The 14287-nt window shown below is 39.1% G+C and overlaps 1 protein-coding gene across 5 annotated transcripts in view; it reads left to right on the forward strand.

The window, feature by feature from the left end:
• Positions 1–14287, forward strand: part of Dennd4c (DENN domain containing 4C) — a 112920-nt gene that overhangs the window by 33140 nt on the left and 65493 nt on the right. For all 5 annotated transcript variants that reach the window (XM_070007875.1, XM_070007873.1, XM_070007876.1 and 2 more), the window contains exons 8-10: positions 841–899; positions 3298–3442; positions 8319–8494. In XM_070007875.1, coding sequence (XP_069863976.1) covers positions 841–899; positions 3298–3442; positions 8319–8494 — 380 coding nt within the window. The remainder of the gene's footprint in view (positions 1–840; positions 900–3297; positions 3443–8318; positions 8495–14287) is intronic.

Below are 14287 nucleotides of genomic sequence, written 5' to 3' on the forward strand. Positions count from 1 at the left end.
CTTGCTAAGTAAGATTAGTATAGGATGAACAGGTCTGAACCTATTCAGAGATGTGATTCCATGGATTGCTTGCTTGGATAGGAAAGTTGCTGAATTTTTTTTTTTTGTCAGTTGTGGGGCTTGAACTTAGGGCTTGGGCACTGTTCCTGAGCTCATTTGCTCTTACCACTTTGAGCCACAGTTCCACTTTTTGTTTTTGAGTTGTTAATTGGCAATAAGAGACTCAATGGGAACTTTTCTGCCCAGGCTGATTTTGAACCATGATCCTCAGATCTCATCCTCCTGAGTAGCTAGGATTACAGGTGTGAGCCACTAGCACCTGGCTTGCTGAATGTTTTACGTCACATTTTTATACTACCTCCTTTTGGACAGTTTGCATACTCTCTTTGAGTAGCAATGGTGTAAAGAAGAAAGCTATTTAATATTTTCTCTAAGATATCTACATTATATATGATAGGATTGAGGCAGATAATTGTTGATCTTGGAAGTAAGAGGAGAAAATATTAATATATACAAAACAACTACCAAATAAAAGTACATACTAGTCTAGGGAGGAAATAAATTTGAGATTTTTCTAAAAAAAAGTTACTATAAACATTTTAACTAACTGAGTTTTAATCAGTACAATTACTTAAACTGCATTCAAACAGATCTCAAATTAACCTTTAAAAAGAATACAAATACTTTTAATTATTTACAAATACCTCTAAGTAAATACAGGTATCATTTTACATATTAGTTTTAAAAGAAAGTCTTGCTACTTACTATACTATTTTCCATTGATCTGAATATTTAGATTGCAAAAATGGTTTTGTTAAATTACTTTTTTGTTTCTTTCAGCTGTCAGTTCATGATGCATTAATATTATCACAGCCTGTGTCTACACCTTTACCACTAAGGTAATTTATGTTATTTATTTTTCTCTTTCTTTGGGGATTAGAGTGCCAGGAATTTGAACCCAAGACCTCTTAAGTGTCCAACACAAACTCTTAACACTGATCCATATCACCATCCCAATTATTGGTGTTTATAGTGCTTTAAAATGCTTTAGGGGTTACGATGTCAGAGTTAAATGTTATTTTGCAAACTAGGTAAGGCTATCGTAAATGTTTCTAAGTTTGGATATATGGAATAATTCTCTTTTCTTTTCATATCCTTCCTTGTCCCATATCTAGTTCATAACTAATGTTCAAAGTGTACTGAATTTAATTAGGCAGATACTGTGAATCTATTTACTTTTCCTCACATGCATCATTATTCCATACTGGAATGTCTGCCTACCTGTACTGCTTTATTATTAATTGATCCTTTTCCTTGCCTTCAGTTCCTTCCTTTCTTCCTTCCTTCCTTCCTTCTCTCTTTCTCTCTCTCTCTCTCTCTCTTTTCTATCTTTCTTTCTCTCTCTCTCTCTCTCTCTCTCTTTCTTTCTTTCTTTCTCTCTCTCTCTCTCTTTCCTTCTTTCTTTCTGGCTGTCTTTCTGTCTGTCTTTCTGTCTGTCTTTTTGTCTTTCTGTCTGTCTCTCTGTCTGTCTTTTTTTCCTTTGTCATGGGGCTTTAAGTCTGGGCTGGGCTGGGCACTGTCCCTGAGAGCTTCAGCTCAAGGTGAGTACTCTACCACTTGAGCCACAGTGCTACTTCTGGTTTTCTGGTAGTTAATTGGAGACAAGAGTCTCAGGGACTTTCCTGCTCAGGCTAGCTTTGAACTGTGATCCTCAGATCTCAGCCTCCTGAGTAAGATTACAGGCATGAACCACCAGTGCCAGGCTTCTTTTTTTAATTTTAAATTATTGTTATTATAAAGTTGATGTACAGAGGGGTTACAGCTCCTTCACTACCACCACCACTACTACTACTTTTTCCTCCTTCCCTCCCTCTCTCCTTCCCTTCCTCCCTTCCCCCTTTCTTCCTCCCTTCTTCCTTCCTTCCTCCCTTCCACCTTTCCTCCATTCCTTCCTCCTTTGCTATACTGGGGCTTAAAGTCAGGGTCTAGACACTGTCCTGGAACTTACCTTTTTTTTTTTTTTTTGGTCGATTTTGGGACTTGAGCTCTGGGCCTGGATGCTGTCCCTAAGCCACTTTGTGCTCAAGGCTAGTGCTCTACCACTTGAGCCACGGCAGTTCTTCCAGTTCTTTTCTTTTTTTTTTTTTTTTGGTCGGTCATGGGGCTTGAGCTGTGGGCCTGGGCGCTGTCCCTGTGCTCTTCAGCTCATGGCAAGCACTCTACCACTTGAGCTACAGCACCACTTTGAGTTTTATAGTGGTTTTTATTGGAGATAAGAGTCTCACGGACTTTCCTGCCTGGGCTGGCTTTGAACCGTGATCCTCAGATCTCAGCCTCCTGAGTAGCTAGGATTACAGGTATGAGCCACTGGTGTTTGGCTTGTGTCCCTTACCTTTTACTCTCAAGACTGGCATTCTGCCACTTGAGCCACACTCCACTTCCAGTTTTTTGGAGGTAGGTGTCTTATAGTTTTTCCTGATCAGGGTGGCTTTGAACCATGATCCTTAGATCTCAGCCTCCTGAGTAGCTAGGATTACAGGTGTTAACCACCAGCACCTGATTTTCCTCAGTTCTTTATCTTTATTCATTCATTTATTCATTCATTCATTCATTCATTCATTCATTTATTTATTTATTTATTTATTTATTTATTTATTTATTTATTTATTTATTTATTTATGGTTGGTCATGGGGCTTGAACTTTGGGCCTGGGCGCTGTGCCTCAACTCTTCAGCTCAAGACGAGGGCTCTACCACTTGAGCCACAGCACCACTTCTGACTTTTCTGTTTATGTGGTGCTGAGGAATCGAACCCAGGGCCTCATGTATGTGAGGCAAGCACGCTACCTTCCCAGCCGGTAAATAATTTTTAATACAGTGGTTTTATTTATTTATTTTGGTCATGGGGTTTAACTCTGGGTGCTGTCCCTAAGCTTTTTTTGCTCAAGGGTAGTGCTATACCACTTAGAGCCACAACTCCACTTCTAGCTTTTAAGTGGTTAATTAGAGATAAATCTTACCACCTTTCTTGCTCAGGCTGGCTTAGAATCTTGATCCTCAGATCTGAACTTCCTAAGTAGCTAGGATTATAGGCTTGAGCCAGCAGTGCCTGGCATAATGTTTTTAAGAAGTTTCAATTGATCATGTCTGTTTATGAATGCAGTGCACTTCTCCCCATCTCTCAACCCACTCATCCTCTCGTTACCTCATTCTGTTTGCACATATGTACATTGAATGTTTAGGAAATAGTTTCATAAATTTTCCAAAGTAGTTCATAACCTCCTTTTCTTTCATCTAGTGGAGCCAACTTTAGCACTTTGCTGATGAACCTAGGTCCTGAGAACTGTGCAACACTGCTGCTCTTGGTTTTACTGGAGAATAAGATTCTACTGCATTCTCTTAGGCCAGCTGTCTTGACTGGGGTAGCTGAGGCTGTTGCTGCTGTAAGTATAGAATTTTCCTTTTAGGACAAAATTAATGACAGAATTTGTATTCTTAAGACAAATCTTCAAGAAAAGCAGCTTTGGAAATTACTGTCCCAGTAAAAGTTCAACTTAACTATAATCGAGTTGCAAAGAAAAATAGGAAGGATGAAAAAAAAAAGGTGGTTTCCATTTGAGAAAAAGGATTAATTTCTAGTTTTTTATATTACAAGAGTTGTCCCCAAAGTAGATATAAAACTTATAAACCAAGTATCATGTTGCATGACTGAAATCTCACTATTGGGAGGTTGAGGCAGGAGGATTGATATAAACCTGCATTACAAATTGAGATGTCTCCAAAACAAGACAAAATCTTATAAATGAAGCTGATCATATTAATGGAGAAGCGCTGACTAATTTCAGCTTACAACAGCATTTGAATTACATGATTTCTGCTCTGCTCATTGGAACTCCCCCGCCCACCTCAGGCCTGAAGCTTGAACTGTGGGCCTGGGTACTGTCCCTGAGCTAAGGCTAGCACTCTACCACTTAAGCCATAGCACCACTTCTGCCTTTTTCTATGATTTAATTGGACATAAGAGTCTCACAGACTTTCCTATCTGGGCTGGCTTTGAACTATTATCTTCAGATTTCAGTCTTCTGAGATCTGAAGCCACTGGTGCCTGGCTGGTTTGCTTTTTAGACAGTCCTCAATATATAGCCCACTGTGGCCTGGCCCTAACCTGGCCTTGACTACTATTGTCTCAAGCATAACCATGATGCCTGGTCTCTTTTCCCCGTTTTAAGAATATTAGTATCATAAAAGTAAGGACCTTCTTATTTATTCCCAGAACTTACTCTAGCTGCCTAGCATGGAGTAGGCACTCAGTATTTGTTTAAAAAGAAAAGAAAAGAAAAAAAAACCCAAGTAGTTGGAATAGAAGATACTATATGAAAGCAAATGTACTCATTATCTGACTCATGTAATTGTAATCCCTCTGTATATTAACTTTAAAATAATAATAAAGCCCAGTAAAAAATAAAAAGAAAGCAAAAGAGTTGATGAGAGGAGTTTCCAACCCCCATAAAAAAAAAGAAAACAAAACAAATACTTGTGTACTAAGTAAGTATTGGTATGTCTCCAAGAGAAATATTGCTAAAACTAAAAGTGATAGTGGCATAATGTAGCTTATGAGCATGCTCATTAAGTATTCTTTTCTTTCTTTCTTTTTTTTTTTGGGTCCAGTCGTGGGGCCTGAACTCTGGGCTGGGGTGCTGTCCCTCAGCTCTTCAGCTCAAGGCTAGCGCTCTACCACTTGAGCCACAGTGCCACTTCCGGCTTTTTTCTTTTTGCTTATGTGGTGCTGAGGAATTGAACCCAGGGCCTTAGGCATGCAAGCAAGGGCTCTACCACTGAGCCACCTTCCCAGCCCCAAGTATTATTTTCTAATTGGGAATGTTGATGACACGCAGCACACTGGATGGCAAATTTGAAGTCATCTTGGGTTTTGTAGTGAGTTCAGGGCTAGTCTGGTCAATATAGTGAAAATATCTTTAATAGTCAAATAGACCAACAAACAAAAGGTATTACTTTTCCAGGTTCCATCCTTGCATATGAAAGCAAAAGTTGTTATAATGAGATATTAATGAACTGATCAGGTTCAGAAAGTTACCACTCAAATACTTCTTCCTAAAATATTAGTGGTTATTTATGTCCTTTTGCTAGAACCTTTGTGGCCCAAGTCTTTGACTGATTTCCACAATATAATGCAAGATCAAGTGAGAAAAATGCAAAGAAGAATTGGTAAAATTATAATAAATGCAAGATTTTACAGGTTTATGTAGCTAATATTGGAGTCCTGTTTGAATTGTAGGCAAAACCATTAGTAAATCAGGATTTGGTGTTTAGGCAGGTTGTTATTTGAAGAGGAATGATGACAAAGTAATAGTTTCAGAAGGAAAAGAATTAAAATATAAAAAAAGTTAATAGGGGGGCTGGGAAGGTGGCTCAGTGGTAGAATGCTTGCCTTGCATGCATGAGGCCTTGGGTTCGATTCCTCAGCACCACATAAGCAGAAAAAGCTGGAAGTGGCGCTTTGGCTCAAGTGGTAGGGCGCTAGCCTTGAGCTGAAGAGCTGAGGGACAGTGCTCAGGCCCAGAGTTCAGGCCCCTTGACCGACCAAAAAAAAAAAAAAGTTAATGGGCACTCATAGCAAAGATTGATGTGCATTTTTTTTTTTTGTGCCAGTCCTGGGACTTGAACTAAGGGCCTGGGTGCTGTCCCTGAGCTTCTATTATTCAAGGCTGGTGCTCTATTACTTAAGCCATAGTTCTAGTTCTGGCTTTTTTGATGATTAATTGGAGATAAGACTATCATAGATCTCAGCCTTCTAGGATTATAGGTATGAGACATTGGTGCCTGGCCCTTACCTGCTTTTTTTTTTTTTTTTTTAAATCTCCCTGTTTATGAAGGCATTGTAAAAGTCAAAAAGTATAGAGAAGGATGTCATATTTCTAAGAGCTTCTTAGTTGCAGATGTAATTTATCTTTGGTTGAATAAATAACAGTTTTCGCTCAAGGCAATCTTAAGTTCTTATAGAATCTCATGTGAGTGTTTCTCTTCCTTAGCAATTTGATCTCTTTTTCTAGGACTCCTCCTCCTTGTTCACTCTCCAGTCACACTGCCTTTTTGCTATTCTTGGGGCAGTACTTATGCCTTAAGGCCTTTGCTCTAGTTGGTCCTACTATTTGAAGCATTCATCTGGCAGATATCCTCTCTTTGGCTAAATTCCTTACCTTCAGATTTGAGCTTACTTTCTTTTGAGCCCTATCCTGTTTGTCTAATACACCTGCTTTTTACTCTCTGAACTTTAACCATCTTTACTTAACTTTAATTTTCCTTTTTCCCATAGCACCATCATTTTCAAACATAGTATTTATCACTTCAAACATGTATCATTATTTTTGTTTATTTTTTATGTCTTCCTGTCAGACCAGGTATCAGCAAACTATGGTCAAAATCTGCCTTTTAGGATTTTTGCTAATAATGAAATTATATTGGACATAGACCACTATTTGAATATTACCTATTACAGTATTACCAATTATTGTATTTATGCACAACAACAGAATTGTAACAGGGACTACAAGGCCTAAGTTGTTTGTAAAATCCTAGACTGTGAAGAGGACAGGAATCTTTGTTTTATTCACTGTTATAAGAACACAGCTTATTAAGATAAGTGTTAATATATTTGTTGAGTCAATGATTGAATACAAAAAAATCCCAATCCTGAATAATGGTGTGTAATTGGCTATAAATGCTAGAGGCTTTTCTTTGTGATGAGTGATGATTGAGAAAGGTGAGAAGAACTGAACAAAATCTTGAAAGACAGCAAGGATTTTGTAGTAGGAAAAAAATATCAATTATTAAAATTTCAATATTAGCTGGTTATTTAAAAAAATCTTTATGTAAACCCTCTCCTTTTCCTTTTTGTACTAGTCCTGGGGCTTGAATTCAAGTCCTAGACACTGTCCCTTGAGCTTTTGTGTTTAAGGCTAGTCCTGTACCACTTCAGCCACAGCTCTACTTCCAGGTTTTTGGAGCTTTTTGGAGCTTGTTTTGGAGCTTTTTTGGGCTTTTAAACCATGGTCCTTAAATCTCAGCCTCCTCTGAGTACTAGGATTATAGGCTTGAACCACTGGCACCAGCTTGTGAAACCCTTTCTAAAGCACAAAGGGCTTTGTTATAGAAAATTGGTAAAACTTCTTTTTTTTTTTTTTTTTTTTTGGTTGTGGGACTTGAACTCTGGGACTGGGTGCTGTTCCTGAGCTCTTCAGCTCAAGCTCTACCACTTGAGCCACAGCACCACTTCTGGTTTTCTAGTGGTTTATTGGAGATAAGAGTCTCTCAGACTTTCCTTCCCAGACTGGCTTTGATCTCAACCCCCTGAGTAGCTAGGATTACAGGTGTGAGCCACCAGTGCCTGGCTGGTAAAACTTCTTCTTCTTCTTCTTTTTTTTTTTTTGGGTGAGGTCGTGGGGCCTAAACTCTGGGCCTGAGCGCTGTCCCTCAGCTCTTCAGGTCAAGGCTAGCGCTCTACCACTTGAGCCACAGCACCACTTCCGGCTTTTTTCTTTTTGCTTATGTGGTGCTGAGGAATCGAACCCAGGGCCTTAGGCGTGCAAGGCAAGCGCTCTACCACTGAGCCAACTTCCCAACCCCTGGTAAAACTTCTTGAGGTATGTTTTATACTATTTTTCAGAGGCCAAGCTTGACTGAAATTGAGGTAAATTTTTTGATTATATTAAATATTTACTTCAACAGTTAAAAAATTTTGCTTGAAATCTTCAAGTGATTGTTGTCATTCCCCAAAGAATCATTAACTTTATTTTTTCAATTATATTTGATGTGGTGCTTAGGATTAAACTTAGATTTCAAGTACATTAAGCACATATCATGGTGCTATACCCCTAGCCCACGTTAATTTTTTTTATTGTTTTTGTTTTTCAGTTATTGTTGCTCTTAGTTTAATTTTGGTCAGAGTTTAATATTAACAATCTCAAAATGAATACATTTAAAAAGCATAAGTTTATGATTTTGGTGGCAGTTTTATCTCTCTTCTTTGACTCTTTCCATAGAAAGGGAATGTGGATTTTATATAGGTTTGAGAAGAATTAACATGGAAAGAGCTGTTGGAATTTTTATTGTGCTTGTGATCATTGACATGCTTGAATTTTTTAATTTCATTGGCTTATCATATTAAGTATTTCATAGTTGTATTTTTTAGAATGAAGTTTAAAGTTAAAAAGAGACTTCTGCTTTTCAGTAGTCCTTTTTCAGTAGTATTAGTTGATTATCATTGCAAATTTGGTTAATTTTTTAAAACTTTTTCCCCAGATGATCTTTCCATTTCAGTGGGAATGTCCATACATTCCCCTTTGTCCTCTGTCACTGGCTGCAGTGCTTAGCGCACCCTTTCCATTCATAGTTGGAGTTGACTCAAGGTATTTTGATCTTCATGACCCACCACAAGATGTTGTTTGCATTGACTTGGATACAAACATGTTGTATGTGTAAGTTGACTTGTTTTATATTATCTCCCTGAATAATTTTCACAATAATACAGCTTTTTAAAAACATCTAGAAATATGCTAGGAGGAGGATTCTTTTCTTTTCCTTCCTTCCTTCTTTTCTTCCTTTCCTTTCCTTCCCTTCCCTTCCCTTCCCTTCCCTTCCCTTCCCTACCTTCCTTCCTTCCTTCCTTCCTTCCTTCCTTCCTTCCTTCCTTCCTTCCTTCCTTCCTTCCCCCTCTCTCCCTCTCTCCCTCCCTCCCTCCCTTCCTCCCTTCCCCTCTCCCTCCCTCCCTCCCTCCCTCCCTCCCTCTCTTCCCTCCCTCCCTCCCTTCTTTCTTGCTCTTTCTTTCTTTCTTTCTTTCTTTCTTTCTTTCTTTCTTTCTTTCTTTCTTTCTTTCTTTCTTTCTTTCTTTCTTTCTTTCTTTCTTTCTTTCTTTCTTTCTTTCCTCTGTTCTTGAAAGTTGTTATAAATTTTCATCTATAATCCACAATTCTCAGCTGGTGACTGGTGGCTTACCCTTGTAATTCTAGCCACTCAGGAGGCTTAGCTCTAAGGATCCCAGTTGGAATACAGGTGGACAGACAAACCCAAGAGACTGTTATATCCAGTTAACCAGCAAAAGTACACATGGGGGTGTGGTTCATGAGCAGAATATCAGCCTTGAGTGAGAAAGCTAAGGGATAGCACCTAGGCCCTGAGTTCAAGCCCCAATATTGGCATACCAAAACAAATAAAAATCTCTAAAACAACAAAAAAAACAACAGTTATGTACAGGGCAGATATCAGAATCTGGGAAAGCTGTGTATTTGAAAAAAAATGTTCATTAAACTATTTTACATTTGGTTAATATACTCAGGGGATACATGTGTTTATCAGAAGAGAATGAAGGTTTGAAAAGAATGAGCTCCTTTCTGAGATTGAGAAAGGATATCTTTCTAGGTTAGTTCATAATCAGTGTAAAATAGGTTTACCTGTTTGGAATGTAATCATGAAGTAATGTGGTATTATACCATTTTCTTAGTTGTCAGGATATTAATTTTTGGTTTTTTTTTTGGTACTGGGGATCGAACCCAGGACGTTGCACTTGATAGGCAAGTGCTTTGCCACTGAGCTACATCCCAGCCCTAGGATATTAATTTTTAATACAAAGTTCTGTTCTTTAAATCACAGTTTGTGTTTACTGAAGATAGTAAAGTACAGCAGTGGTAGAGATACCAATTCAGACCATAGCAAACCACATTAATGAAAGAAAGAAGTAGCTTGGGATGGAGTCTAAGAGCTATTCCCCTCAAAAAAGGAAAGCAGGAAGAATTGAGAATTCTCTTAGAATTGGTGCCAACTTTCAGTTTCTTCTATCCTTTAGTATTAGAGATTGGCAAAAAATGACTAGATAAAAATTTGGGGTGCTGGGCACTGGTGGCTCACGTCTGTAATCCTAGCAACTCAGGAGGCTGAGATCTGAGGATCGCGGTTCAAAGCCAGCCCGGGCAGGAAAGACCATGAGACTCCTATCTCCAATAAACCACCAGAAAACCGTAAGTGGCTCTGTAGCTCAAGTGGTAGAGCACTCACCTTGAGCTGAAGAGCTGAGGGACAGCGCCCAGGCCCAGAGTTCAAGACCCACGACCGACCCCCCCAAAAAAAAAAAATTTTGGGTAAGGCTGGTATAGTCATAGTAGTAGAATCAGTAGGGAAGCTATACTTGTATATGAACCAAAAAAATTAGTTTAAAGAAAAAAAAGAAACATTTTTACTATTAACTTAAAAAATACTGAAATGAATGTGCCACTGTATTTTTAAGTTAGTATTGTGTATATTTGGATTTATTTAAATTGTAGGAGTAATGAACCACTTGTATGAAACAAAGTTTTTTGTTTTGTTTTTGTTTTGTTTTTTGCCAGTCATGAGTCTTGAACTCAGGGCCTGTCCCTGAGCTTCTTTTGCTCAAGGCTAGGACTCTACCACTTGAGCCACAGCACCACTTCTGACTTTTTCTGTTTATGTGGATACTGAGGAATTGAACCCAGGGCTTCATGCATGCTAATTAAGCACTCTACTACTGGGCTATCATGGCACAAAGTCTTATTCTTTTTCAAGTTGGAATAGATACCATCACAAACCTCTGTGGAGCATGTTTGACAATATTTGTCAAAACTAAAATTACATGTTTTGGTGCAGCAATTCTTGTAGGAGCTTATCCTGAAGTTTTATTTTGTATAAAATAATACGTGCATAAAGTTACTTATGGACTGACAATGTCACTCAGTGGTAGAGCTCATGCCTATCACTTTTGAGGCGTAGGGATAAAAAAATTGAGAAAAAGTTACTTACTAAAGCATTCATTCAAAACAGCATCAAAACAAAATAGTGGCTGGGTGCCAGTGGCTCACACCTGTAATCCTAGCTACTCAGAAGCCAGATCTGAGGGTCATGGTTCAAAGTCAGCCCAGGCAGGAAAGTGTCCAAGACTCTTCTCTCCAATAAACCACCAGAAAATTGGAAGTGGTACTGTGGCTCAAGTGGGAGAGTGCTCACTTTGAGCTGAAGAGCTGAGGGACAGCACCTAGGCCCAGAGTTCAAGTCCCATGACCCACCAAAAAAATAAAAAAATAAAATAAAATAGTATAGGTGTCCCAAATTTGAAAAATGGTTTGCTCACAAGTAGAATACTACTATTAATGCTAGTAAGTGAGTGAAGATATGTTCCATGTTGGGAAAGATTACAAAATGTTTACTACTAAATGAAACAGTCAAGCTGTACAACTGTGTACATCAGTTTGCTATAACTTATAGAAGAAAGACCAGGGCATAATTGTGTGTATTTGCATTTGCTAGTTTTGGCATGAAGAATCACTGAAAATATGTCCAAAATATGTAGGGTGGGAGAGAGCTGAAGGTCTGTAGATATGTTTAAATTTTTTTTGAGATAATCTTGCCATATAACAGGCTGGCCTTGAACCTGTTTTAGCCCCCTTAGTTCTGGGATTACAGGCTTGTACCACAATGCCCAGTCTTAAACTTATTTTTGAACTATGTGATCATATTAGCTATTTAAGATTTTTATTATTATTATAAAGTTGATATACAGAGGGGTTATAGTTTTGTATTAACTATGTTTAAAATTCCCAGTGGGTTGATGATTTGTCAATTGCATTTTGTAGTTATTTGGAAATTTTCTGTATATACTTAAATCTTTCTTGTGAAGGGCACTCAAGTGCAGAATTGTTCTGTTTTTCAATTAAAAGCATATGCATTGTATATGTTATGCAAGTGTTTTATCACTGAGCTACATGCTAGCCCATCCCTAGTGCTATTTTTGGGTCAGTTGTGTGCCTTGAACTCAGGGCCTGGGCTTTGTCCCTGAGCTCTTTTGCTCAAGGCTAGCACTCTACCACTTTGAGCCACAGTTCCACTTCTAGTTTTCTAGTGGTTAACTGGAGATATGGACTTTCCTGACCAAGCTGGCTTTGAACCATGGTCCTCAGATCTCAGCCTCCTGAGTAGGTAAGATTACAAGTGTGAGCAACCAGCACTGGGCTAGTTTTTTGTTGTTGTTGTTTTTGTTTTTTGTGGGGTTTTTGCCGGTCGTGGATCCTGAACTCTGGGCCTGGACACTCTCCCTCTGTTCTTCAGCTCAAGGCTAGTGCTCTACCACTTGAGCCACAGCACCACTTCCAGCCTTTTCTGCTTATGTGGTGCTAAGGAATCGAATCCAGGCCCTCGTGCATGCAAGGCAAGCACTCCACCACTGAGCCACCTTCCCAGCCCTCGGCTAGTTTTTTTAGTTCTTATGACTGTACTTTTTTCACTGTTTTTTCCCTCCTCCCTTCCCTCATTCCCTCAGTGAGTATAAATGAAAACCCATACTGTGGCTGTTAATTTTTACTTGGAGTTTTGAGACCATCCTGGTAATGTGCAGTCAAAGTCTAAAGGTTGACTGGCCTATAATAATGAATTCTTGAGGGATATTTTTCTTCTCCAGTTGAAATCTAAGTTGAGCCAACCTTACAGGAGCCTTAATTTTATTTGGATCTCTTAGTTCTAACATCCTTAGCAAGATTTTCTCTTGTTTACTGAGAGCCCTTTAAAATGCACAGCTTTCTGCTAATCCATTGGGCAGATGTGTTCCTCATGGTTTTGAATCACTGAAGACTTACCAGATTTCTTGCCAGCTAAGCATAAATTTAAAACAAAGTCTTATATTTATGCCAGCTTTTTGTAAGAAGAGAATTTTGTAAGCCCTTGTGTCTGCTTGCTTTATGTATGTATGTATGTATGTATGTATGTATGTATGTATTTTGTTGGTCATGGGGCTTGAACTCTGTTCCTGGGTGCTATCTCTGAGCTCTTCTGTTCAAGGCTAGTGTTGTACAACTTTGAGCCACAGCACCACTTCCATGATTTTGTTTTGCTTTGCTTTGCTTTGCTTCTACCAGTTCCAGGGCTTCACTCAGAGTCTTGTACTTGCCTGACTTTCTTATTCACAGCTGGCATTGAGCCACACCTCCAATCTAGTAATACCTCTGTGTGTGTGTGTGTGTGTGTGTGTGTGTGTGTGTGTGTGTGTGTGTGTGTGTGTGTGTGTGTGTGTGTGTGTGTGTGTGTGTGTGTGTGTGTGTGTGTGTGTGTGTGTGTGTGTATTTGTATCTATGTGTGCAAGTTCTGTAGCTTGAACTCAGGACTTGGGTGTGTGTCCCTGAGCCTTTGTGCTCAAAGCTAGTACTCTACCATTTGAGCCAGGGCTTCAAATCTGACTTTTTAGTGGTAAATTGGAGATAAGAGTCTCACAGACTTCCTGCCCAGGCTGGCTTTAAAGTGGGAACCTCAGATCTGAGCCTCCTGAGTAGCTAGGGTTTCAGGCATGAGCCACCAGCATCCTGCTTGTGTCTTTGATTCTTTAGTGCCTTATGATCATGAATAATGTTAATGGTGGAGTGATTAATTCTTTGACATCTTTATTAACTTAGTTTTATAGAGGAAAATTTCATTGTTACATTTCCACACATATTTATAACATTTCAGTTAGCTTCACTGATTAATCTATTTTTAACCATTATGAAAACAATGTATTTTAATCCATAAAATTCCAGTTCTAGTCCCTCAGTTTGGGGACCTAGTATTTTAGAAACCTACCAATAAATAGCTTGAAATCTTTTTCTTTTTTTCTTCTTTTGTCGTGGGGCTTGAACTCAGTTCCTAGGCACTGTCTGTGAGCCATTTCACTCACGGCTCGTGCTCTACCACTTTGAGCAACAGTGCCACTTCCAGATTCTGTTGGTTAATTAGAGATAAGAGTCTCAGGGCTGGGAAGTTGGCTCAGTGGTAGAGTGTTTGCCTCGCATGCATGAGGCCCTGGCTTCAATTCCTCAGCACCACATAAGCAGAAAAAAGCTAGAAGTGGTGCTGTGGCTCTAGTGGTAGAGCGCTAGCCTAGAGCTGAAGAGCTGAGGGACGGCACCCAGGCCCAGAGTTCAGCTCCCATGACTGACAACAAACAAAAAAGAGTTTCAGAAACTTCTGCTCAGGCTGGCTTCAAACCTTGATCCTCAGATCTTAGCCTCCTGAGGAGTTAGGATTATAGCCTGAGCCATTGGTTGGCTGTGAGACTTTTTTCTCCAATACACTACTCGTAAAAACTGAAAAGTGGTGCTGTTACTCTAGTAATAAACGATAGCCTTGAGCAAAAAAGTTCAAGACAGCACTCAGGCCCTGAATTCAAGCCTCAGGACTGGCATCAAAAAAAAACACCCCAAAACAACCTACTTCTGAAATGTAACTATTAAAGTTAATAC

The sequence above is a fragment of the Dipodomys merriami genome, unplaced genomic scaffold (genome assembly GCF_024711535.1).
Source record: "Dipodomys merriami isolate MVZ:Mamm:240054 unplaced genomic scaffold, mDipMer1.0.p SCAF_11, whole genome shotgun sequence".
Classification (NCBI taxonomy): Eukaryota; Metazoa; Chordata; class Mammalia; order Rodentia; family Heteromyidae; genus Dipodomys; species Dipodomys merriami.